This window comes from Gymnogyps californianus, chromosome 3, assembly GCF_018139145.2.
Source record: "Gymnogyps californianus isolate 813 chromosome 3, ASM1813914v2, whole genome shotgun sequence".
NCBI lineage: Eukaryota > Metazoa > Chordata > Aves > Accipitriformes > Cathartidae > Gymnogyps > Gymnogyps californianus.
This window is the reverse complement of record NC_059473.1, coordinates 108,149,111-108,176,831: the sequence shown is the minus strand read 5'-3', so window position 1 is coordinate 108,176,831 and position 27,721 is coordinate 108,149,111. Positions and strand designations below refer to the sequence as shown.

The window sequence follows — 27,721 nt, the reverse complement described above, 5'->3', positions numbered from 1 at the left end:
TGGGAGGGGGGATGGGGAAGGGGATTCCTGGAAAGGAAGGGGTATTTCACCTAAGGTTATGTCACATACATTGCTGTTTGAGATGGAAAAAGAAAAATATTTGAAGAAGGCCCCTTTGGTAAGTAAGTTAGCAATGTACGTTTCATAGAACGATACACTCATACTTTTGGTAAGGTTTCACACTACAGTGTCTAATTTTGGGCTGGAGAGATGGAAGGAGAAGAAAACTTAGTACTGGGTAAAATAAATCTATCAAAAGGAGTAAAACTGAACTAGTTCAGAAGCATAAAGCCATGGAAACCAGGCAGCCCTCAGGTAGGGAGACTCAAGGGGCCCTCCAGGGATCACCTGTTTGTTCCAGAACAGGACATTACCAAAAATGTTTGCGGCAATTGTGTTGAAGTCTCCTTAAAGCTCTCAGATGGTGAATACTACACAGCCTCCCTAGGAAACTTATTCCAGAATCCTTAAATAGCCTTAGTATTAGAAAATACTATACTACTAAAACCCTCTAAGTCTATCTTGCTGCACTTTTTACCTCAACTTTTTATCCTGTCCATAGTGGTCAGGGAGAATAGTACAAATCCTCTTTTTTAACAGCCTTTTACATACTTGAAAATTTTTATTGCACTTTCTTCTATGATTCTTCTTCTAGTAAGAGAATCAATTTTCAAGCAAATCAGTGTTCACCCCCTTCTCATAGATAGTGCTTTCTGGATTCTCTGATCATTCTTGCTGTTCTTCTCTGAACTCTCTCCTGTTACTTCACATCCTCCCCGAGTGCCTGTGTAAGAGGTCACAACACTCCAACTGATCTCTCACCAGCAGTGAGAATGGAAGAATTACTTTATGTTTCACATGTGAATATGAAGTTTCCTTTTATGCCACAGTATTTTGGAAGTCCAATTTGTTTACCCATGTGTAGTTTGCTTACCCTTAGCCTAATTCCCTTCTACAGAACAGTGCCTTCTTGTTGTTTCCCATTTTGTATTTGTGTATTACTCCCAGTCGTCGTTAGTATTTTGCCTTTGCTGTTTGAATCACAGCCAATTTAACATTTCAGTTTCTCAACTTGTCAAGATTATTTTGCATTCTGATCCTGCCCTTCACAGTGTCTGTACCACTCCCAGATTGGTATCATCTGTATGTTTTACAAGCATGCTTCTAATTTCATCATACAAGCACCTAACCAAAAAATACAAACACTGCAAACCCTAAAGAGATCCTTGTGGAAAAGATCATCTAGCAAGTCCTTCTAGTCTACCAGTGAACGACTTTCCAAGTACACTTTTCAGACACAGCAAACATCCATCTTAAGGTTTCACCTAGATTTCTTCCCAATTCGCTTATGGGAATATCATAGTGGCAGTATCCAAAGCCCTACTAACATCACTAATATAACAGATACTGCTTCACCTCTAACCGCAAGACTTCTCCCTTGGCAACATAAAGAAATTATTATTCTTTACATTTAGGGGATGATCCAATTGAACATTGCACTCAAAGATGCAACTGTCCATCTACCAGAGCATTTATGGAATACCCATTAATAGTCTATCTAATGAAACAGATGCATTTCTCCCAGATGTTACATAACTGGACTCAAACAACCCAAATATTATTCATGCTAAAAACTTTTACATTCAGTTATAATGACAAAGGATACAATTTCTCTCTATAAATACCACTAAAGGTGTAAACCACCAAGAAAATAATTACATTTAAGTAAAGCTGGCACAAGTGTAGATGAATCCATCCTTGAATGTTTTTAGCCTGGACATTAGAAGGAAGCCCCTAACCATGGGAGTAATCAATTTCTACAGCAAGCTACCAGTTTGCTCGACTGGGAGCTTGATGAGTCCAAATCTAATATGCTTTGAGACTAATCACACCTTATTTGTGATCATGAAGAGTTCTCACTTCTTAGCAGCATCTTGTATCTTCTCAGCAAACATAGCAAACTTTTAATTCTCATTTTTCCCACTGAGGGGAAACAGTTTGCTTTTTTTTTTTTTGGCAGAACATTTAAAAGAAAGATTTAATTTTAATTATTCATTAAAATGTTAAAGTTTAAAGTGGTCTTCATCACTTAATTTTATTTAACTTAGTTCAGAAAATGTGACTTCAGTATCTAATAATAATTAGGACTTCGAATAAAAACAAAAATTCCTCTGCTAACCTCAAATAATCACATCCTCTAACAAGGAGCCTCCAATATACTATGCGCTTAAGTTTGTTGTTTGTCTGGAAACCACGATTATTTTTCTTAAGTACTCCTAGGATTTATTGGTTGCTTTTAACTCTGTTTTGCAGCAATCTATTGCAGAGGGTAAGGTCAGGCAGTGTTCCACTTTCTAAATTCTTTAATGTAGTTATTTAAATGGAAATTTTGGATAGGTCAGCAGCAAGCAGAGCCTATTAGCAACACACAATATAATCCTAGAGACTAAAATGTATTCACTGTTTCCCCATTTCATGTGAATTTCTGTTTTACAGGTCAGGTGATTGCTGACAGAATTACAGTGCTTCTGAAAATTTCTCTGCGATAGCCTCTGTCTTTTCCTGCATTCTCCACTTCTCTCATCTTCATTTCCCACTTACGTTAAGGCAACAGCTAAAGGCCGTACATCAGATCTAGGCCTCTTTATGTCCCACTACATATGAATATAAAGAAGGCACGGTGCCTTAAACTAGTAAGCTCAATTTAATTAAGAAAAAAAAAAATCACACACAAAGGAAGGTTTTATATATTGAAAAAAGGTTACCTTTTTTTTCTGTTTAACTCCTGACTTACGCTTCAGTCTACATTATTGCTTTGTTTCACATGTGTGATGTCTATTGTCAAACAGTATCTGTGACTGATAAGCAACTAAAATCTGGCTCCCTTGTGCCTTTCTTGGATAATGTTCAAAGTTAACAGAACAGTCTGAGGTTATTTGGGAATCACTACCTGTTTTTGAGAAGCTGTGACATTTGAACATGAGAAAATTGCTTTCCTATTTTACCTGCAAGACATTTTATTTTTTTTCACATTTTTTTCACAGAGTGCCTTGTCAACGGTGCACACATACCGCACAGTGATCTTACCAAAATGATGGTGTCCAGGCCTGCAACACATTTATCTTTCTTTAATTTGAACTTCTTGGTTTTGTTTACCTGCATACTGCTTATTTCTCTTAATACATCAAAATCTTGCATCTGTTGCAACAGTACCCTCCAGACAGAGCCGAAGATTTTGTCACAAAAAAAGACAATGTGCCAAACAATAAAAATTTATCTCCTTAAGGTGCTAGAAGAAAGGAAAACATTTGAATTTAGAAGTGATGCTTTTTATTAACTACCATCTAGGATCACATGAAAATATCAAGGGCTCCTCATACTTCCTCTTGCTATGTCCAGTTCTGACAGTAAAACCACTAAATACTAAAGGCCTGTTGTCACAGCTAACATCACGGAGGTCAATGACTTCAAATGACTCTGTACGGAGCCTGCAAACATCACTTTTGAAATTGGACGGACTAATTCTTTCCAAAGTTAGGAGATGCTTTCCTCCTAAGAGGGAAAATTTTTCTACGGCAAACCAAGCTACTAACAGACTGGAGAGCGTGACACTAGGGCAGACACTCTTGTCAGCAAGGCAGTACCAGTAACATACCCAGTCGTTTTCCCAGTAAGACCAGAACTATTAATAACTTGTGTTTCCAATAGTGTGATGCATATTTACAGTACCATTCTTTGATATGCATAATTACTAGGTTGACTATTTAGGTAATAATTAATGCACACAGCCAACATCATAAAATTGTTCTATAGTGATGGAGATCCACTTTAAACCAGAGACTTTTAAAGACAAACATGTCTACCACACTGTGAAAACATGTTTCTGCTGAGAACCGAAAATCCATAACTGAGTTTGAATGACAATGTATGATTTCAAGCAAACAATATTAATGATTTAATTATCTATCAAGAGTAAATTATTCCATTTCAATATAATTTTATAACATGAATGCCACAAATAAGATTGTTTGTAAATATGCGACAACTCAAAATTAGATTTATAATCAATAATAAAAGGAAGCAGATAAAAAAGGAAAAGTTTGAAATATCAGTATCAGAAATATGAAAGAACTGCAAAGAACTTGTAAGATACTAAAAATTAAAACAATCAGATACTAATTATTTAGATGCATCATTTTCTGATAAACAAAAAAGTACTACTGTAGTTACATCTTTTTTTACTTATTATGGTAAGTACATAGCTACATGGAAATTTATTATACTTGTGCAGTCCTGTTTTTTCTTTTAATGTGCCCTCCCCTGTCTTCTCAGGGACATAACCTGGACAAAAGAAGGAAACGCTCAAATTTTTTCTAGATGAAGATGGCAGTTATACAGTGTGACTGAGAGCTGCATGCAGTCTGAGGCAGTGAGAAATTAGATTTTTAGTGAAATTCTGGCTCACTGAAGTCAATGGGAGCTTTACCATTAGTTTTAGGGGAAGCAGAATGTTGCTCTGATTAAACTATTAGCATAGTTTTCTACAGCATTGCCTTTGTTCGCTAATGTACCTGCATGTACTTTTAATATTATAGGTGCTTTATAATTCCTAACTCTATCTAGTATCACATGGTAGAAGTTTTTTTTGTTCTGACCACTGCCTCTACAATTTGATACATGCCCTATAAAAATAGCTATAGTTTTAAATGCAACAATTATTCACTACATAGCTGTCAACAGCAGTATTACCTAGCAGACTTAGAATAAAACGCATACCTGAAGGAAAATCCTTCCAATTCCACTCAACAGCTGAGGCTCTTGCTGTGGGTAATATTTGATGACGGTGTGATAAGCATCTACAGCAAGCACGTAGTCCTAAGGGGTGAAAAGCACACAACCAGATATTTAAGCTCAGCATTCATCAGCCTTTATGTCGCCTTCTTTTTAAAGACATATTCAAACAGAATGAAAGTAATTGCAACTTGTCAGTGGGACAGAATTTCCACCTGTCACTGCAGGCACTAGTAGTTGACTATATTGGTCTTTTCTCAGTTATACTGGAACTGCATACATAGGGGATCTTCCTTTTTTTTTCCCCTCAACTGGATCATATTCTGTTTGTAGCTAAATGCCAAGAACAAAAAATCTGAACATTTACTCTTCAGCTTAGATTATAATTTAGGATGAAAGTCAAAAGCCTTCTGTGTGACTGGGGTATACATATTTGAGAAGTGTCTCACGTTTCAAATATATTGTGTAATTTACATGGTTTAACAAACTATGTTCTGAAGCTTTGGGAACTGCTTGTGCACATGCTCTTAACTTGTGAAAAATATAATGTGACAGAAGCTGCAATTCATGCACATTTTCAGGTGACAAACTAGCACTACAGCCAAGGGAAACAAGACCTTCTCTATCCCTCCACCCAAACCCTTGTTCCCTTCTACCATACCGTGTAAAAGGAAAATGAGCAGGTAATCTAAATAGAAAACTGATTTGGGCTAAAGCTAAGTGAGGGGTGGGCTGGTTCTGAACTCCAGAGAGCTTTGCAAGTGCCGCCCCCCCCGGTGCCTGCACAAAGACCGTGCTGGCAAGTGGCAGCTCTGAGATCTGCCTCCTCAAGATACAGTGCAACTGCACCCTCCAGATAATGACCAGTGACAGAAGATTAAACAAAATCATGGTCCCATTTCCCACAGGAAAGAAATGCCCATGTGACTGGTTACTGCAGTCCAGCTGTTTCATGGTTAAACCACAGTAATTCAATCACCTGGGCAGTAAATGACTTTTAGAGCCTGGCTACACGGTCTTTGGCAGGCATACATGAGAAACTCTGCGTGTGCTCTATGCTGACTGGAAGACACGTAGGAGGTACATTCACGGGGCACAGGGTTGCACTAGCCTCAGCTATAGTTTCTTGGAGAAATCCTGAGCAGAGGCAGAGAAAGCCTGCCTTTGCTTACAAAAGCCAGGCATATGCAAAGACAGAAGACTCTGTGCTGTACTAATTTCGTGCTTCCTGACAGTCCTGCCCTTCAACTTAATACAAGAATTTGTGGTGGGTGTTACGAAGCAAAAGACATCAAAGAATAATCTTTCAAAACTGCACAGACATCTTGGGATACTCTCTACCCTACCATTTTTCTTGGTCAAATTACAGTACTCATTTAACTTGTCCCTAATGTGATCACAGCTACTGTTAAAGGTACTTTTTCTTCATCTCCTGCTTAGTCTGAGGAGGCAATGTGCCCCAGGTGTAATGAATTTCTTTTCCCGAGGTCGTACTTAAAAAGGATTGAACCCTGCATCCAGCTCTGGAGTTCTCAGCACAGGAAAGACATGGGCCTGTTGGAGCAGGTCCAGTGGAGGGCCACGAAGATGATCAGAAGGATGGAACACCTCTCCTATGAAGAAAGGCTGAGAGAGTTGGGGTTGTTCAGTCTGGAGAAGAGAAGGCTCTGGGGACACCTTTTTGCGGCCTTTCAGTACTTAAAGGGGGGTATAAGAAAGATAGGGACAAACTTTTTAGCAGGCCTGTTGCGATAGGACAAAGGGTAATGGTTTTCAACTAAAAGAGGGGAGATTCAGACTAGATATAAGGAAGAAATTTTTTACAATGAGGGTGGTGAAACACTAGAACAGGTTGCCCAGAGAGGTGGTAGATGCCCCATCCCTGGAAACGTTCAAGGTCAGGTTGGACAGGGCTCTGAGCAACCTGATCTAGTTGAAGATGTCCCTGCTCATTGCAGGGGGGTTGGACTAGATGACCTTTAAAGGTCCCTTCCAACCCAAACTATTCTATGATTCTACTTGACCTGTGCACCAGGTCACCATTTGGAACATACTACTTGTTTCATACACACAAAAAATCAGGAGAAGTCTTTGGAGTCTGATCTGTATATGAGAGAAATTACATGTCCTATAATAGTAGAGGCTGACTTAAACAGCCCAGGAGGCACTCTGCAGGACCTTTCTTTTGCAAACAACTTCTATATTGTGGGTATAATGATTAATTCTGAACAGCTAATTATTAACATTTAGAGTTTATTTCAATTCTAGTGTGCCATGCCATGTTCATGCTTATTATTGGTAATGGAAAGAGTTCAGAGAAAAGACAACTGGCCATATACACAAAAATGTATTTATTCAAATTCTGATTTATTTAGCATTCAGAACTCAAACGTGATGAAATTTATGCTACCAACATTTTTCATAAATCTATGACTTCGGAAAAACTCAGTTTTCACTGTAACAGCTCTCACTAAAGGACTTCATTGATCATGGAGTCCCACTGTTTAGGTAGGCATAAAGAACTTGGAATAGGGACCCTCTGAACTGGCTCCTTAGAGGAACCCCAGCCACGCTTGTATTAGCTATTAATACCTGCAAGAGCATCATTTATAAAATCTGAAGGATTGTCTATGACTGTGAATTTTATCCCTTCAAGCATAAAATGTGCTCACTGGAGAAATAATTTTATTATATCTAATTCTAGCTTTTGTGCTCAATGTCTTCCATTCTGTGTGGTCTAAAGCTGCCCCTTACCCAGCACTCAGTCTGATACTCTAAGGCTTAGGCTACACAACAAAGATGCATAGCACAACCATGAGGGATGGGGGCTTTACAGTCACATCCCCAAACTGATGTAGAAACAACTCCCAGGAGATCATGCAGTTAAGCTGACAGAAAAGTGCTGCAGTACAACTGACTGCAGAAAAAGTCCTGGCCAGAAGCAGCTGCGCGAGGGGGCACTGTCTGCACAATTATAGCACCACAGGCTCCCTAGCGTAGGTAGTAGCCAGCCTTGGTAGGATCAAGCAGCCAAGTAATATCTTGGAGGCCCACGCTGCGGAGGCTTCATGGACTTGGCCTAGTCAGGCAAAGAAACCCTCTTCCCCTTTTGCATTCCCTATCAAGTGACTGTACATCACCATATATATTATAACTAGGAGTACATAAACATTCACACCTCCTAAAATGTGAGAGTGGAGGTGAAGCATTAAGAGTCTATGCACTGTATTCGTGGATATGGCACCCTGTTTCCATATGACAGCACAGCACATAGCATCTGCGTCTATGTACGCCATGCCCTGCAGTACCTATCACAGGAATGGGACCCATTTCTTCCAGGAGATGGCAAGAGACTCAGTTATATATGTCCAAAGCCACCCCTAAGCATAGGCAAGGATGGCCCCAGGATGAAACTGTAAAACATTATCACAATATCGAGGCTCACTTCTAAATACAACCTCATTTTGTAGTTACTCCAGGATCCCACAGCGAGTTTTATATGCATTTACTCTTCCCCCAACACTACCATGGAAGCAGTAGTAGATTTCTAGAGTATCCTACATGTGATACAGAATGATACTATTCCATGGTAAGTTATACAAGCATCTTATCTGACAGTTCCTGCTGAAGGAGCATATTGTAAACGAGATGAGATTTGGTCTCATTTACTAAAGACTTTGTTTTCATTCCCAGCTTTGCTAACGTGACACGGTACAAGAAAAATTGTCTGAGAGAATGATAAATAGGCATCCTCTCAGAGGAGCGAAGTCTTGGTTGATACAAGTTGTGGTTGTGAGGAGTAAGACATATTAAGTACTGCCAGTAAAAAACCCAGTGACTACAGCTTGTGATCTTAAGACTTAAAGATGGGGCTGATGTATTGTCATGGTCTTTAATTTCTAAAGACTATGAGCCTTCAGATTTTCCACACCTTCATAAAAAAATCCCCAAAGAAGGACTGAAGTTACACAATTCAGGATATGAATGAGAGTTGGCCTATTGTTTTATAATTCAATATCTCTTTAATGATGAAAATTTCGAGCTAGCATTAAATATACTCATTCAAAATAGTTCTAGTAAGCCATTGGATCTACTTGCACAAAAATGGCAAGTGGGGTTTGTTTTTCCTTTAATGCACTGCAGTATAACTGTACTTCCCCTTCATGGTCACTGCATTATACATTTTCATGTTTCCCTCACCACCACCTTAAGTACTTAAAATATTAATTATGATATATTTAGAAATAAGCATAAATGACCCTGATGTGTAGAATGCTGAGAGTAGGTTCAATAAACCCTAGACTAAAAATCAGCTTTAGTTATACAAAGTGTATAGTTCATAAATACCATATTTTGGGAAGAGAGGACAGGGATAACTTATCCTTCCTCTCTATCTAGTGCACTTGTGGAGGGGTTATGAAAGCAGAGATTCACAGTGTTATGAATCCAAAGAGCAGTACTGCAGCACAGTTAGGCAAAAGACATGATGATTCATGCAGTCTTTCTCCTTTAAATCACAGAGGAACCAAACTCCTTAGGCATCAGTCCCTTGCGTCACTAGTACAAGCTGTTACCTCCTTCTTTGTACAGTTTTAATTGTATTAGACCCAAATTAAAATCAATTCTAATGCTTTTGTTTTTACGAAGGGCAAGTCCTACAAAAGCTAAGACAACACTGAAAAAAATCTAAAAAGTGCAAAATGTGCCTTTAATTAGAGTGCACTTACAATATATATGGAAAGTACTTAAGTGTTTATTCCTCAGAGAGGTAAAAGTCTGGTAAGATAATGTCAAAAGCGATTTTAGCTCAGATGAAAAGAACTTAAAAGTTTTCAAGACACTTCCATGGTGATTTAGTAAAGTGACAGACGTTTTGCAATTAGATTGTTGAAATGAAGCAATGCACATCATCAGTTGCATTTTAAATGAATATTCCCTCATGTTGCTATATTCAGGGTATGTTTTCATAGTGACTTAAGCCCACAGTTCTTGTAAATGAAGTCTACAGTGACATGTTACGTGGTCTCCCCTTCCCTTCCTGCTGTGTATCCACCTCCTCCCTTAAGCTGCCCCTTGTTCACATGAAACGGTAAAAGCCGATTCAGTTGATATGACTGAGATCCACCATTTCTTTGCTTTTGTCACTTGTTTAAGTCCAAGAGTGGTGCATGGAAGGAAGCTAGAATACATTTAAGAAAGGTTGTACAAAGAAAAGGGGATGAACTGGAAAAAAACGTATAGTAAGACTGCCTTAAACTGCTACTGAACTGTATCATTGGTCACACAGATAAAGGGACACAGCAGGCAGAGTTCAGTACCTAGGAAAGATGGTCCCAGGGTAAAGAAGATGTGTGATTAATTTCCTGTTCCACTATAGGCTTCCTGCACAAGTCTGGGTGAATCACTTCTTTGCACCTCACTCAGTACCTCCACAACAATATAACCCTCCATCTCAATAATTTAATGAGATATTTAGCTATGAAACTAATGAGGCCATATTTAAAAAAGACAAAAATCATTGTGCTACATAAACAGAATTCCTTGAGTCAGTTAAGTAATGTAGAAGAGAGATGACAGGAAATAAACCTAATTAGAGTTGAGGATAACTGAAACAGATTTAAATAGTTATAGGCTCAACATTTAATCAAAGTCTTTTTTTTATTTTCAAGAGTCAATCCTGACAAGATTGTTCCCTATTAAATACTACTGAAGTTTTCTGGCCATAGAGAGAGGCTACTAAAAATACGATAATCAATTTTTCTTTTTTTATACTGATGTCACATAATTTTACTTTAATAAATGATTATTATTAATCTACTAATAGCATAAGACATTCCATTCACCTAATAGGACTTGGGGATCAAATATAACCATATTGCAATATTGTAAATGTTCACTAGATGGCAATAGATGGCACTGACTTGGAGAATGAAATCAGGTTTGTTTTTTTTTTTAAATTACATACACTTGAAATACTTGAATAAAAACAAATGCAGTTTTTAAAGTGTATTACACAACAGCAAAGAAATTATAAATATGTGGAACTCTGTTCAATTAATATAATTGTTCATGGGAGAATTAACAAAAGTATGTTTAAAAATGATTTGAGAAAGTTTCATACTGAATACTCTAGAAGGTGGAAAAAACGATTGTAGCATTCCTGCATGTTAGAATTGTCTTAAAAATTATTACATTTATAAATAACCGAAATAATTATCTGACAGAGGATCTGTCACATAAGCGGAAAAACTAACTTCATGTACTACTCTGATTTTAACTGCAACATGGCTATGTTTGAAAAATCTTTCTTAAAAACTCTCTACTACTCCATACAGGGATATTTCTGAAAACTGAGAGACTCACAACTACTCCATAGCCAATGCACTGAAATGCAAATTTCAGATGGAAGTAATTATGCATTAACATGCAGTTGTGGGTAATCTGGAAGTTACTGTGGAACCACAAATGTCTAACTTAACAGCTGTGAGATAGGCCCTAAATACAATTGGTCTGAAGAAGTATCTGAGCTGCAGTATTTTTGAAATACCATTTCCAAAAAGGTGATAATCGGTATTCACAAATATATTTCTATTACTGGAAGAAAATAGCACTAACAGGACCAAACCAGAAGAAAGGCATGAACCGGGCATGCACGTGGATTTGTGTGTACATGAGCAAAAACACTGAAAGTGTTAAAAACAATTCACAGTCAAAAGTAATGTGAACTTCTTGAAAAAATACATTACCAGCATTTTCTTATTCATATATTCTACTTTGTTTGGGATGGCAACTCATGCTTTTCTCCACTTGCTTTTTGAAAAAGTAAGTTCCTTAAAAACTGAGCCTATGTCAAGTACCTACTTCAAAACACAAATGCTTACTAATTCTTAAAAATACCTCATGGTTTAATAGACAATTATTTCTATTCAAGACAGAAATGTTCTGATCACAATATCATTATGAATACAAATTTTTGTTTTCCCTAATTCTCATAAAAAGGACATTCCATTTCATGTAAAGCAGCATTTGGATAACTGGATCGTATCTAAAAAATGCATGCTTTTTGAGGAATTGTAATATTAAGAATGGAGCCCCATTTGGGAATTAGCTTAGTAAACATCAGAGGGTCAGGTTTGTCATGACCTTGGGCAATCAAAGAGCAGGGAGCAAGGAGTGCAAATCTTGGCCTCTGAAGATCATACTGCTGACAGCTCGCTCTGAGGCTGCTCCTGCTAATTGATTTGTGAAGTACAGTTAAGCTAAGGATAACAGCAGTTTGCTGCAAGCTCAGAATGGTGATATGCCTGTTTCCCTGACCATGAGGTGAACAGCAGAAGTTTTATTTCTACTTCCTGAACACAGGGAGAAGCTAAGAGTGTTCCACCAAATGGAATAGGATTGCTTAAAAAAGTAAGGAGGAATCAAGGGAAAAAAAACCCAACAGTGGAAGCTAGTTACTTTTGCTTTTATTCCTTTCTCTTCCACCCCTACACACTAGTGAGGATTTAAACTTGAAAGAAGATACCTTACAGTTGAGATAGGTTGACAAGGGAGGATGTATTTAGATGTTCTGGATCTTCATCATATACAAAGGCTACAGTATTATTAATCCTCACAAACAGAGCAACATTCCTAGTGCACAGTTAGAAAAAGACACAGCACATAATTGCTTTTAATTACAGCATTTAGTTAAGTGTTTGAAAAATTCAATTTAAAAATGCAAATTCTGTATTGTTATTGCATGTTCTCCAGGATGATTTGGGGAGAAATAAGTACAGATATGTTCCCAAAGAACATTACTGCAAATGGTAATCTATTAAATAAGACATTATTAAGTCTAATTAATTCTTCACTAAGCAAAAGCTCCATGTACAGTCAGGTAGTCTTCCCTTATCTATGCACCAGTAATTCTCTTGCACTTTCTCTGACGTGCTATTCTGGAATATACGGTACCTCTGCAGTTGCTGCCACCCACGTACCTTCATCATTAGCAGACAGTTTGCCATGGAGTACATCACCCGGCCCAGACGTGACCTCCACAGCTGAACAGAGGCTGCAAAATAAGAGCAGCTTGTGAATTTGCACAAATAAATTAGAGGTTCTTTCTTGCCATCAATTATTGGTCCTATGAATTACGATTTTGAAAGATCCCCCTCGTTAACACCACTGGGTTTTAGCCTAGAATTTTTAATTCTCAGTCATCCTGCACCATCAGTCAGAAAATTCTGCATCTCTCGGAGGGAATTGCTCAAGCGGCTCTGGGGACGATACACAATGCAACAACGCAGAGCAAACAGACAGCCGCTCAGCTTTGAGCTCAGGCCAAATATTAAACACCAAAAGAAACCACACATTTTCCAATATCGGAACAAAAGGTGCATAAAAAGATTCAAGTGATAATGTGCATCAGTTTAAAAACACGTAATCTACAGCATTAAATGTGAAAAATTCAAAAATCAAACAGCTAAAATGTCATTTCAGAGCCAAAACATGCAGGGTGAGAACTGTCTGAGTCTGGGACTCTTTGTGCTTGCCTCTGGCTTAGAGATATGCTGGAAAAAATCTGCCAAGCCTGTCTGCTTTCCCCATGCTCCTGGAGCTTGCAGGCATTAAAAGCTGCAGCAGCAGATTTCTCTCTCTTGCTTTGCAGACAGACTCCTGATGTTGTAAGAGAATGGTTCACATAGATCCTTATTTTCTCTTGTGTTACAGCACCATAGATCAATGCTAGAAATACTCCTCTAATCCTCAAAAATAAACATTAGGAGTATTAATTTAGTACATTTGGAAAATAAATGTATCTCAGTCAATCAGCTGTCAAGGTCACCGTAATGATTTGAGAAGGGGGGGAGGAAAGGGAGAAGAGGCTATTTCAATGAGATTGTGATAACTGAGACCACTCATTTGTATCAATAATATAGTCTCTGATGAAAGCATGGCAGGTCACATAGATAATTCTTTCAGCACGCATAAATGCCATTACAAATAAGAAGAGAGCTTGGTGAAATGTCTACTCCCCTTCCTAAAACCAAAAACTCCTTCAATCCTCTCCAACAACAAAACAAAAAAAACAATCCACGATTATTCCCAAATTATCTTTGTCAAAAGAGGGGCATAATGTGGGGCCCAAGACTGAATCCAGTATTTCATCCACCGTACCTTAAAATCATTCATTACTCCTAGCTTTTCTTTTAGAAATTCCTCTTGACTGCACATCCCTACTGGAGAGGATGATATAAATAATGAGCAAATATTTTATGATACATTTCTGTTTTTCTTTCCTTGTGGGTGTCTGTAAAACCTGGACATAATTAAATAACTCTCCTTTATTATTTCACTTATGTTAATCTCTCCTTTTCACATGTCCTCACAGTTTGGTAACCACGTTCAGCTTTTTAGGACTTAGGTGACAACAAATTAGACGTTGATTCCTGCAGTGGAGACACCTAGGTTTCCTGTTAACAATCCGATAGCACCAGCTATGGTTCTCAAAAAGGACTGCAAAGCAGACAGACCAGATTGTCTTCAATCTGTGCTATAAACTGAACAGGAACCTGATCTGGAAATTGCATAGCCCTATGGGATGAAGCTTCTTAGCACTGGCAGAAAGGGGTTAAAGAAAACCTGCAAAGCAGTAAACAAAATGGAAAACCCAACAGCCGATCATTGTATATTACTGAAACGCCTGAAACCCGCTCTGCAGGTCCATGCAGCCATGCTTCCACTCTAAGCATTTGTTTTTCCTTATTATTTATCAAGGACTCCATATTCCACACTGCTATTCATTTCAACAGGAGCTCTGTGCACTGTGAAGTTGCAAAATTGGCATCTTATAGAATGCGTTACCAGGCAAGTGGTGCAATGCTAAATCTCTCTGCCTGTTGAAAAACAGGCAAATGAGGTGCTCTGTTCCAGACTAGAGATGTACATGATAACTCAATCAGTGTGGCACCTTCTTACACCAGCAATGAGGAAATTACATGCTAAGCATAATCCCCATAATGAATTAAGACTGTCTTCACATAAAGTTAATAAGGTTTGCTTCAGCTAGTCTCACACGAAAAAAACCAAACCCATTATCAGCCTCCTGGAGCTCCAAATGCAGCAAAGAACCAGGCAGGGAGCAGACCTGGCTGACCTCCACAGACAATAGCAGTCAACAGTCTCTGCAAAGGTCCCATGGGCTTTTTGGCAGTCTTAAACCTACACGTAGCTGCACAGTAGACATATGAAGATCTCTCCAAGTTTTCAGCAGCCTTGTCCCTTGGTAACTACTAGCTGCTGCTTTTCTAACTATGCCTCCTCCTGAGCTCATCTCAGCTCTAAGGCAGCAGCAGAGAGGAAAAGCAAGGAGCCAGAAACTCACGAGTGAGGCAGACTGCAGGACACAGGATTATGACACAGCTAGGAAAAAGTCCTTGTACCTTAAAGGGGGATCAGTGTCTTCGTTTTAAAGGGGTAAAAAGGAAAAGAATGTGGGGATAATAAAGACAAAAATGACGGTAGAAAGGGGATAACAGGGAAAAGTAAGTAGGAGAACAGAAGCAAGACGAACAGTAGATACAAGGAGAGAAGAACAGAAACTCCTGGAGCGCTGTGGATAAATCTTCAATATCAGATTATTTCTCTTTTTCCTAACCCTTTTGAGAAGCATGGTAAATGTATTCATTTGACTATATTTGCAAATGCCTTTATGATATATGCTGCTCACATGTGCGTTCACTTTTTTAGGACATATCTAGATGGTGTACTAAGTCAAGTACAGTAACACCTTAAAGCTGCTTTACATCCAGTCAATTTGAAGACCAGGCAGAAGAGTTCAAACAGGTCTGCACCCTTCTATATAGACACTGTTTTAGGGAATTGTTTATAATAATTTTTTAACTCTGCTAACAACACTACTTGGCCTCTTCCTATCTCAGAGGCAGACTGGTACTTTCCACAGGCTCTAGGTGAATGTTATCCTAGAAAGAAGTTGCTAAGATTCCTTAGACTGTTAGCTGAAGCTGAAAGGTTTTTGTTTTCTTGGTATGATGTTTTTAACTTGCTAGGCACCATGAGTGGTTCATATAATCCATAACAATGCCTAAAATGTTACCTCTTGTCCAATTCTTAAGTGTACTCAAATGACCTCATTAGTATAAATTCCATAAAAAAAAAAAAAAGATGCTTGGACAATTAATTTGTCCTGATGACCCTTCTTTATGCAGTAATGTATCCTATACTATTCAAGTTAAACAACTAAGAAGGAACAGGAAAAAAAACATAATTGCATATAAAATCATGAAAATTATAATGTAGATCAATATAATCTAAACCTTATTCTAAAAAGTGACTTAGGTGCTTCAGGAGTCTAAGTACCATGCAGCTACAGTGAGACTCAGCCACCTATGTAGCAGCATCCTAGGCCAGTGCAGCCCTTGTATGATGGCAGTTTGATCTAAAAAAATGTAGTGGATTTCAGACATGACGACCGAGAGGAGCCAGTCAGCCAAAGCTTAAAATGAAACATCCATCTAGCTGCGACAGCAATACACTTATATATTCATCACTAAAGGATAGCAGCCATGTTCTTTGTTTCTTCTAAGTAGAAAAAAAATCGATTTAGTGCATCAGTTTGATGAAGGGCAAAACTGTGAAATTAATTCCAACAAATAAAAGTACAAGGTATATCATTTCAGAGGCTGAGTAGGCTATGAGATTACAAAAATACTGTTTTAACAACTCTGGGGCAGTCTTGTGAAAACTTTTGGCATACTTAGGCAAGCGATAAAAACACACTGCCTGTGAAAAAAATGTTTAAAGTATACCTACCTTGTCTGTTCTCCTGTGTAATGTTAGTCATACTTCCATCTTCAGTTAAGCCTTGTTCCAAATTTTCTAATATCTGTAGTAAATTTTTTAAAGTAACCAACATGAGTTTAAACAGCACTATATATTTAATGCAAATTATCTACAACTGACAGTCTATATGTAAACCAATTCAGGCAGGAATGCTTCACCTAGGTACAGTTCAAAATTACTGATTATTACCATAGCTAGATCAATTGCACAAAGAAAGCCATTGTACAGTAGAAGGATGTCAGAGTTCAAGTTTATGATACTTACAGAACATTAAATGTCAGCACATTCTAGGGACATACGCATTTTGTTAAGCAAAACATGTATGCTTCACCAGAGAATGAATGTTAATGACCACAAAGAAAGTCAAACTGATTTTTCATAGAAAACCACTGCCTCTTGGCTCCCCCACCCTAAATATGGGCTCTGGTTTCATCCTTCTGTCCTTAATGAAGTACTCCTCTTAGTTCTTACTGCAATTTCCTTCTCAAAGTTTGGGTTTTATTGCTTCTTTTTATTTATTATAGATTTTAAATCATGTAAATTGAATGAAACGTTGTTTTATTGGAAGAATGAAAATGTACACTTAATGAAGCTTGTGCCTTAAGCACTTTTAAAATACGTACGCAAGGTTCCATTTGAAATGCAAGTCAACTTTCCTTTTTCTAATCCCATTACAGTTTCTCCAAATTCGTTTTCTGATTCTCGCAGATCACCCCATTTTTCCTGTTACAGATTTATAACTTTGGTGGTAGAACAATGCTTGAGATTTCCTTCAAAAAAACCATTAAGGCCACTTGCTCTTTAATCAGCCGCTGTGGTTAGCCGATTAGGGAAATACAAGGCGCTGCCTCTTCCAAGGACTGAGTGCACTTCCGAACACAATGCTCTCAGTTTCTGTCAGTAATTGTTTTTTCCTACACCAGCAAAGCATTCCAATTGTGCTCAGTGCTTTGTAAGCAAACACTTAAAAACAACACAGGAAATCCTCCAAAGCAAAGACAGGTAGAATTAATCTGGCCTCAGACAGCATGTTTGTGCCTTCTACAGCCAATGAAGAGCAACTGGTACCTCCAGGAAGCCAGTTCATGCCACCTATTTTAGACATCTCAAGGTGGAAGGAATTGCCCCATGAGATACCAAGCTCTTTTCACAGACTAGAGTGAAAGCTTGAAGTTAGGTGTCATAAATTTAGCTGCAAGGAACTTAAGAGCAAGGAGAGACATATGATGAAATGACAGCAGTTACCACGTGCCAGCTGAGCCAGGGTAATTTTCCCAGTAAGAACTGTTAGCCCATGATAAATACAAGGTAATATGATTTAGTGTAAACCTCATACACAGAAGGTTAGGCTAAGTTGCCTTACCTCAGATTTTGAGAGCCTATAAGCATACACCAGTAGATAATACAGCTTAGTTGATAGGTGGCAATTTATGAGATTGCAGTGGCATGCCTGCAAGACCGAATCTCAGTCCCACTTTCAAAAGCAGTGTAGCCACTTAGAAATCACTTAGAAACCAAAGTACCACATTTCAGTGTTAAAAGCCTAGTGTATAATGAGGCACCTTGTCAGAGAAAAAAAACATTCTTCCCTCCCACAAACCAAAACCACCTTATTGTTTATTTTCTGTCCAGTCTAAAAAACCATGATCTTTCTCTTCCCCTGGAAAACATCTAGTGACCACTACTCATTCTCAATAAGGCTTGAAGTTCTTACTCTTGAAATGGTCTAAACGTAACAAGGTGCCTTCATCAATGAGACATGTTGTCTTGTTTAAAAAGACAAGGGTTTTCTCTGAAAACGTGCTTACTAACATAATCAAAAAATAATTAGATATTAGCATACAATTAGAGTATTATATTAACCATTCTGTGACATTACTTGGGGATATCTAGCTGTCACCTCAAGCTCAACGTAATTAAAAACAGAACTTGGTGCTGATTTGAGGCTAATTGTTCTATTCCCTAGGTTTATCTCCTTTTGCCCTTCTTAAGTATAGGAACATCATCTGCAGTTTTTCAGTATTTGGGCACTTCCGCAGTTTTCCAAGAATTGTTTAATAATAACATTAATGATTCAGGTAGTTCCTCAGTGTAAGCTATCTGAGTTAGTTGACATCAAATGTTTAATTTTAGCAAATCCCCTCATCCCACTTTTCTACAGATGGTAAACTGATTATTCTAGCAATATCACATGGGATAGCTCTAAACATCCTTGTTTCTATTATAAAGAGAAATATTATTGAACACTTCTACCATTTACTTTAAACATCAGTTTTACGTATGACCTACGCATTTTCTTGTTTTGAGTATTTATAAATGCACACTCATTAGTTTCACTGGCTAGTACTACTGAGTCTTCTGTTTTGCTCCTTATCAATCACCTGTATACTGTAATTACTAACCTTTGCACACCATCATTTGCATTCCTAGTTTCCTATCCTTACGTATCTCTTTTTAATACTTTATTCCCTCTTCCACTACTTTTCACCAGCATTAGCTTCTTACTCAAAATAACCTTTTTTGGTGCTTCTGGAATTGTGGCTTTTTGGGTACTCAGCCTGGTGCAGGATCATCATCATTTCCACAAACTCATCAAACAAGGCATCAAGACAAATACCCCCTGGACTGAAGTAATGTATGAGAAACAGAGTACTTATGTGACCTTAGTAACTGAGCCAGAACTGGAAGTTGAATGAAAATAAAAACCAAAAACAATCAGTAGCTAAGAGACTGAAAAGTTCATGAATTTGGAAGTAAAACAGAAGACCAGAAGATACAAAGAGTGTGTATGGAAGGGCCAGGGAGGAATGTAACTACTCATGAAGGAGAGTGGTGGAACTACAGAGGGAGTGGCTGATGGACAAATGGCACAAAGTATTTTTGAAAAGTTTTGCAGAGGTAACACTTGCAGAGGCTTTTTTAGGAAGCAAGACTGCTAACCCACTTGCCACTGCTCCACCCACCTGGTAGAAGAGCCCAGTACAGCTCTGCCACTCGAAGGATTAGGGTTAAAAAGTGAAACAGATGCACTATGACATGTGTGCACACTTCCAGAAGCTCTCCCTCAATCAGCTAGGAAGCTTAGGCACAAACAAGGGAGGAGTTTAGATTAAGCCTGACTATTGTTCTTTTCACATTTTGGTCTCCAGGTAAGCATTTATTAGCATGTCCTCAGCATTATTAGCACTAAAGTGATCACGCCTATGTTTTTAAATGACTACTTGAAAAGAACAAACCCTTTTGTGATTTAAATTACTATTGTTACTCTTACTGCTTGGCTGTTTGGAGACCATTTATTTCAAGGCAAGGGCAACAACTCATTGAGGCAATTCACATTGGGAAGACCAGCAGTAACACAGAGACAGTAACAATTTCACTGGATTCCTCCCCCAAGCTATAATACGCATTTGCCACTACAGATTATTTCTTTACCAAATGTTGTACCTGTAGACAGAGATGTAAAATATCCAACCAGATCTTGATTACAAATTTGCAGGAATACTGGAAAAGGTAAAACCATTATTGCCTATACAGGGAAAATGAAAATTATGTTTTTTGCACTCAACCTCCAATCCTGCTTCAGGTACCAGAAATATGTAAGCAGATGGGGGCTGAAGAGACCGAGTTACCAAAATAATAACAAAGTAAATATGGTTAGATCTTTAAGTCGAATAGCTAATCCAAAGTTGGCAAGTGTCTGTAGAATGTGTACAACAAAAAGCAAGGGGGAATTTAGCCGGTTAAAGGAAGTATCAGATAGGAAAAAAACCCACAATTACATTAAGGAAGAGAAACAAAATAGAAATACAAATTTTCTTATGATAAGAATGCATTAGCATTAGCCTGGAATAGCCTCCCAGGGGATGTGGCCTCAGCTCCATAGGCTGGCTCATTAAAAACTAGAGAACAACCTTGTGTTGCACAGAGACAGACTAGGTGAGCTAATAGGTCTTTTCTCTCTTCTAGCTTTTATGACTCCAAGATCATCTCATTTACATAATGACTATTCGTATGCCCTTCTGTAAATACGGATGACCAAAGATTATTTTTCCACTTTTTAAAATAGAGAAGTAAAACACTAGAGGCTTTTGGTTGAAAGCTCCCCAATTAATTCTGTTATAACCCAAATGGTTCCGAAGTGTCATATACAAATATTAAGACTAATGAGTGTACATCTTTTATGTTATTTTCTTGGTTATGCCATGGGTTTTCATAAGTATTACGAACTTTATTCTTGAACATTCCAGGTGAGATTGAGATTATTAGACCAATAGCATTCTATACAAAAATCAAAACATATATCTAAACAATGTTTTCTGTCAGCCAACCCTGACTTCAAATGGTTAAATTATCACCAATTCACAACTGTCTTTTAAAAACATACTTTACAATATTTATCTTTACAAGCTGTCCTTTTTCACACTCTTGTTTCTACAGTTGTCTTTGAATCGCTCCAAAAAACAAGGTATTTAATTGAATGCAAACAAATGAAGTAATCTGCAATGAAGTGTCTAGAATAACTGATCAGAAGTATTCCCTTGAGAAGGATGGTATGTTTTACTTGTTCATTTGTAGTTTTCTGTGTACTGTATTTTAAAAAGGAGCATCCATCAGCACAGACAATGGCTTGTCCTGGCTACTGTATCCTGGCTCTAGTGGAAGCTGTCAGAAGCAAAGGGAGATTGTTCTCTTTCTGACCACAATTGAACACACTAACCCGGGAGAAATTTTGCAAACTCAGACACAGGAAGGCAGAGAGAAAGAGATGGCAATCTGTGAACCAACAGCAAGTGCAGAGAACAGGGGACTCCTCAGAAGAGCTAGTAGAAGACATACAGCCAGCCTCAAAGAAGCTTGCCCCAAGGGCACAAGGGATCACACAGAATTTGTAGTGACCTAGGCCACTAGCAGTTGATGGAGTGAGAACATGAGTAAATAGACCTGTTCTTCAAGAACTTAGTGGGCAGGGAAATGTGTGTATATTAATTTGTAAATCTCCTTTATTTCTATTTCATCTTCTCCAGCACATCCAGTTTCCCTTATTTAAACAAATAATCAGCCTAGTTCATGTTCAAACAAAATCTTGTATTACAGTTTAAAAGCTTCCTTGGTATACTGGGTATGCTCTAAGGATATGTGCTTCAAGGAAAAGAGCACAGGCAGAGCCACCTCAAGGTTGTAGATGACTTACAGGTCTCGTAAAGAAAGGGAGGGAGTTAATTTCCTTTTCTTTCATTCCTCTATTGACCGATAATCTCTAATCTGTGGAGAATCATGGCTGATCACACTGTAACTGAAATATGGCAATTTCAATAAAGTTAGCCAGATGGCTGATGAACACCCTGCTCAGCAGTCACTTCCTCATTCACATTCATACAATCTTCTCTCTCCGTTACAAGATAAAGGAACTTAGAAACCAGTTAAGTTTTTGGAATCTAGTGGCACCTTCATGACTGAGGGGAGACAATGCAGCACTTAATACCAGATCGCATAAAACCAAGATATGAAACAGCTGATCTGTTGCATACTGTGGTAGGCAAATGTCAGTAGAAGCACTGTGAACTCCTGCAACAGAGGAGTATGGCATTTCCTAGAACAAAAAAATTAATTCAAATTGAGGAGGACTGTTTATGAAGGAAAAGGCTGGAGAGAACAGCCTGCCAGTAATATTATTAGATGAGATGGTCATGAACAGGTAACAGCATTCGTGAAGTGCTAAAAACTAGCACTTCTTGGCCAAATTAGATATATCTCTCAACTGTTTCCAAATTAATTCTTTCCAACTCTGTAACAAATGCCACATTCATCTCTCATGACCTAAACCTTTCATCTTTTTCCCTCATAATACAAAGAACTGGGTTTTTTACTGTAAACATTTGGTTATCCTAGTCACTACTGTGCTAGAAGCAAGTTGATTTTATATACGTAAGGCCATTATAGCCATACAATTGGCAATTATCAAATCCCTTCTGTTATTCAAGTTATTTTCAGGAGTAAATATAGGAAACTTTCAAGGAATACTGAAAATACAAATTAATCACATGTACTTATCTTAGATACAGTTTTGAAATTTCAAGTGTCACATAAAACAAACAATAATGCTGCATTTCTTCTAGAGTTTACCACATCGTAACATTCATAGTCACTGTTGCATTAGACTACTTGGGAAAGATTTCTGCAAAAAACATTTAAGGATGAATGCTTAACAGTCTGGGTGTTGGGTTTAGTGGATAAGGTTAGTGCTCATAACACCATCACTCCAATTTCAGCGCCGACAAATCCCATGGCCCAATTTAGGCCATGATTTTGTACTATAGCACTTGACAAAACAAAACAAAAACCCCAAAACAAACTCAGCAGGTTGCATGTATATTCCCAAATGACTGTTGTTTCCAAAACCAGCTATTCAGACTACTTCTGAAGGATCAAGATCATTAACAACTGTGTTTTGAGCTAGCTGGACACAGCTGAGGGGAAGAAAGCTCTCCTACTTGCCCTTAAACACATCTGCTTACTGTCCTCCGTGTCTTGTCTGGCAAAAGCATGAAAGCAAGAGAACTATGTCCACTGTTCTACTCATTTTAGTCAGCGCTACCACAGAGAAGGATGTATCCTAAAATGGAAGAGGCACTTAATTACTTCTATTAGTGAGTTCCTTATTTGTATCAAGATGGAGTAAAAAATGTCATCGTTGAAATGTAATGTTCTTTATAAGGACAATAAAATATATTTCTTAAACATTAAGAAATGTTAGTGCATAGAGAAGCTGTTACCTTGGCGCAGATTATCTTCATACTATGCAGTCTGTCAAGTGATTCCTGAGGATTACCTAGGTACTGAGGAAGTTCGGCATGTAAAATCCGCATGGAGAAAGGAACCATGGAACCTAGAAACATAATTAATTTTATTAAATGTGTTTGCTATAATGACCAGTTTGTGATTTGCCTACATTACACAGGGTATTTCTCACTAGTGTATATGACACAAAGTCCATTTTACCTTCATATCTTTTTCTTCTCCTGATGAAAGATGTGAAAGATGAGAAAATAGCAAACAACTTCTCAGCTATAACATGTGATGTATTGTAAAATGTTTTAAATAGGTAAACACATATGTAACCATAATCAAGAAGGGAATAAAAAGGTGCACCTAGTTCAAATTTTCAAAAACAAGTTGTGCATGGAAGTACAATGTTTCACTAAAGATTTTTATAAACTAATTAAAATGAAGGATTAAAAAAATGGAAGTTTACTTAAGTCGCAGCTACAACATTACTCCTAACATTTAACAATTATGCATATTTTACAATCAATGCAGAAGAAATAAGATTAAATTATTGGCCTTAAAAGCATGCTTGTGAAAAGTTATATAACCAGGGCATTCAAAATGACTTCTATGTAATCCTTTTCCAAATAAAGCTGATATGAAGGGCCCCTATATTACAGACAAAAAATAGGAACACAAAATCAACATGAGTCAAAAGAAATAAAAAATAAAAATGGTATAACGAAGAACAAAAATAATAATACTATAATAGACACATTAAATCTAAAAATATATCAAGTCCTCTGGGAAATTAAAATATATTACAAAATATTTTGTTTCTTTTTTCTGTTAATATCCATAGGTTTGTGTAAAGGTCTGAGTTCATTATGCTGAGCAGAGACCATTCCGTTGCCCTAAAGATGATTTTTAGTCTGAGTTTTACTTCATTAATGTTAGCTCTTCCACAAAGAGTTACTAAATGACTCTATACTGTGAGACGGACTCTTCATAAAGATGGTGTATTTTCTGTATTTTCTGGTTTATTGAAAAAATCAAAGAATAGGGAAAGAATTTTAAGCAATATTTGGGGAGAAAAAGAAATTTCTTCCTTTTCACATTAGTTTACTTTTATCTTTATTATTATTATAATATTTACCAAAGACCCAATCCTCTAAGTTTATGAGCATCCTGGCTGACTTCAAGGGCAGTTTCAGGAGCTTTAGGGAATTCTAGTGTGTGCAACATCTTGCTTTCAGATAACTGCATATCCTGATACACAGACAATAATACTGAACATAAACTAAATGCTACTATTAAAAACAAATCAGAGCTAGCATAATGGGGAAATAGGCCTTGCAAAATACCGTGCTACAGTTCTAATATTTTAATATAACATATTTGCTTACTTTAGACATATTCTAAGGCGATTTCCCTCTCAAGTCACCTCTTGCCTCATCTTTTCTCAAAAATAGGACTCAGGAGCTTTTTAGAAAGATTTCTGCACCTGTTCTTAACATGCTTGTATGTCAAAGAGGTAAATGCTATATACAATGAGTCAGTGCCTCTAGACATTTTTTTAAAAGGTTGACAAAATTTTAATCACAAAACTCACTAATTATGACCTTCAGAGTAAGCCACTTACATCTACATAAATTCTCTTTTGTCAGTGCTAACTATTCCCCATGGCTTCCGTGACTGCTGTGTTCCCATAACGGATGTACACACGAGTTTCATGCATCATCATATGTGGAATAGAGATTAAGAAAACAATACTGCCTTTGAAATTCTATTAAGAGAAGTGTAAAAGGTTATTCAACCAGTAACAAAAGATGTGAAATATTTTATATATGTATCCTGACTAGTACCTAGCATGACCCAAGTGAAGATACGCAGTCAGAGTGTGGGGGGTTAACAACAATGAAAAGGAAAGCAAAAATAATTTAAGAGTAAATTCCGTGCCAGAACACCATAGAAAAATTGCTTTGTAGACCCGTTGAGAACTTAAGAACCTGCACTGCAAACCTATGGAAGCAAACGTGACCTGCAGCTGGTTCCATCTCTACCACCCCTCTGGTGACCAAGTCCTAACTCCACCATCCAGTGGTAATCCTGCCAAAAAAAGCAGTGCCTAAAACCAGCTAGTTTTGTACTGTTCTTTTGGAGAAAGTAGTCTTAATTTACTGCTAATACAGGAACCATGCACTTACTGTTGCACTGAACAGGATTTCTGAGGCAAAGGTAAAAAAACAAATGAATGTGACTCCAGGCCAATGAGACTCCATAACAATCTGATTTATTTCCTATCACAACTAAGACCTCAGTTGTAACAGGCATTCAGAACTATATTACTTTGAAATGTACTTTATTAATGTATTATTTCTCAACCACTTAATATTTCCTCCATAGCACGTGAACAAAAAGCATTCCAGTACGATCCTCAGTAGGTACATCAAGTGTGATTACAGATATCTCAAACAAAACCAGAAGGAAGCTGGCCCATAGTGTAAGGGTTGTCAGTGTAACGACTTTTCAAACCAGAACTGATATTACTATTTCACACAGGAGGATCTAAAACTCTAGCATCTGTTTCCTCTCTTTCTTTTTGAAACTCATGACATAACTAGTATCCTGCAAGAAATTTTACTGTAAGCATCCAGCAAATCCATCTAGTGAATTTCTGTTACTGCTTATTAAACAGGCTGCTAACTTTAAAATCTCAAACACCAACCATTTCTGCCCTCTTCCTCAGTTTCCTTGTAATCCTTCCGAATAGCAGAACATTTTTTTTTTTTTTTTGAAGAAAGCACAAAACTGTATGTGTGCTCTCACACAAATGTGATAACTGGGGAAAACAGAAGAGAGAAGAAATGAGCTTTTACCACTGGTAAGGCTGTCTTACCACTCCATGTAAACAGTATTTTGTAACTTCAAGTCAAATCAGATGAGCAAATTGCTCATAAAAAACATGCAGCACTTATCCAAGCCACTCATCCAAACATATTCCTTAAATACTCTGTTTATAAAAAAGAAACTCTGAGATTTTTGGTTAAGTACATTTTCCCAGATATGTTCCTGTCTCCAAGTAAGCTGCTTTTTAGTTAAATGATGTGAGGTATGGACAATATATCTAATTCAGTTCCTACATTAATAAACTGATTTTCTGGTTAATAAAAAAAACGACCATAAATTTACTTTAGATGTGGTAAGGCTTTCGATGAGTGCTACTTATATAAAGTGCTAATACAATTTACATACACTTCTCAGGAAGAAATACATGGCAGTAATAGAAAATGCATGTGAAGAGATCTGTTCACCGAAATAATTCTGTAACTCCTCGTTAATAGTTGTGTAAAAACAGACAACACCCCCACCCCCCCTCAAGTTCTCTATTACTGTATTGTCTCCAGCATCCAAAGTCTGAATCTATAATTTTCTCAATTGTCTCCAGCATCCAAAGTCTGAATCTATAATTTTCTCAATCTAAGAAAATGGAACAATCATCTTTGAACCTCTCTGAAACAAAAATGTCAAGAGCGAGCCTGAGAGAAGCAACAGCAAGTTACTAAAAATCTTTTCACAGGGTGGATGGTTATGAACCCTTATTCTTACAGGACTCAGCAAGGTGACCTGTGTGCGTACCATGGTGGAAGAGAACATTGTGAGCATAATGGGTTTGAAATGGAGCCCAGCAGAGCTTCATGGGGTGAATGGGAGATGAAAAAGGCAAAGGCAAACCGTAGTATGACTCTTGTGAATCTTCATTAAAGCCACATCAGTTCACTGATAAAAAGGTCAAAAGCAAAAAATAAGAGCATCACAGAAAGTGCTGACTTGGAACAGTTAACTCTGAGCTCACTGAGAAGTTTGGTCCAAACAACAGGACATGGATTTGTTGTTCTGTGATGTCACCATATCATGTTGCATCAAAGGCTCGTCATTCAGCCTTTTTCTGCTGAAAGACCAACTGTGTGGAGGAGCCCATCCCTGTTGTTAAAAAAATATATGACAGAAAAAGAAACTGCACACAAATCTACAAAAACACAGCTTCCACTCTGTCTCAGAAGACACAGAAGTTTAGCCTTCTGATAAGTATTCCATAACATTTTAATATGAAGATGGTGACAAATGAAAAAGAGTTGAGACCTAAAAAAGGCATGTCTGAGATTTAAGAAAACACTGTAATTTTCATTTTACATTGTCTAGGTTAAAAAGAAAACGATTGGGAAGAGGTAAATAGGATTTGTTGATGACTCTATTAGATCAATAATAATAGTGTTATGAAGGTCTGAAAGGCAGGTTGTAGAATTCAGAGTACAAAATT

At 37.5% G+C, this 27,721-nt stretch overlaps 1 protein-coding gene across 3 annotated transcripts in view; it reads right to left on the bottom strand.

Moving 5' to 3' along the window:
• TRAPPC12 (trafficking protein particle complex subunit 12) overlaps positions 1-27,721 on the bottom strand; it is a 54,943-nt gene that overhangs the window by 3,422 nt on the left and 23,800 nt on the right. For all 3 annotated transcript variants that reach the window (XM_050894436.1, XM_050894437.1, XM_050894438.1), the window contains exons 6-9: positions 23,409-23,521; positions 16,606-16,678; positions 12,771-12,844; positions 4,777-4,875 (exon numbers count right to left, since the gene is read on the bottom strand). In XM_050894436.1, the coding sequence (XP_050750393.1) occupies positions 4,777-4,875; positions 12,771-12,844; positions 16,606-16,678; positions 23,409-23,521 (359 nt within the window). The remainder of the gene's footprint in view (positions 1-4,776; positions 4,876-12,770; positions 12,845-16,605; positions 16,679-23,408; positions 23,522-27,721) is intronic.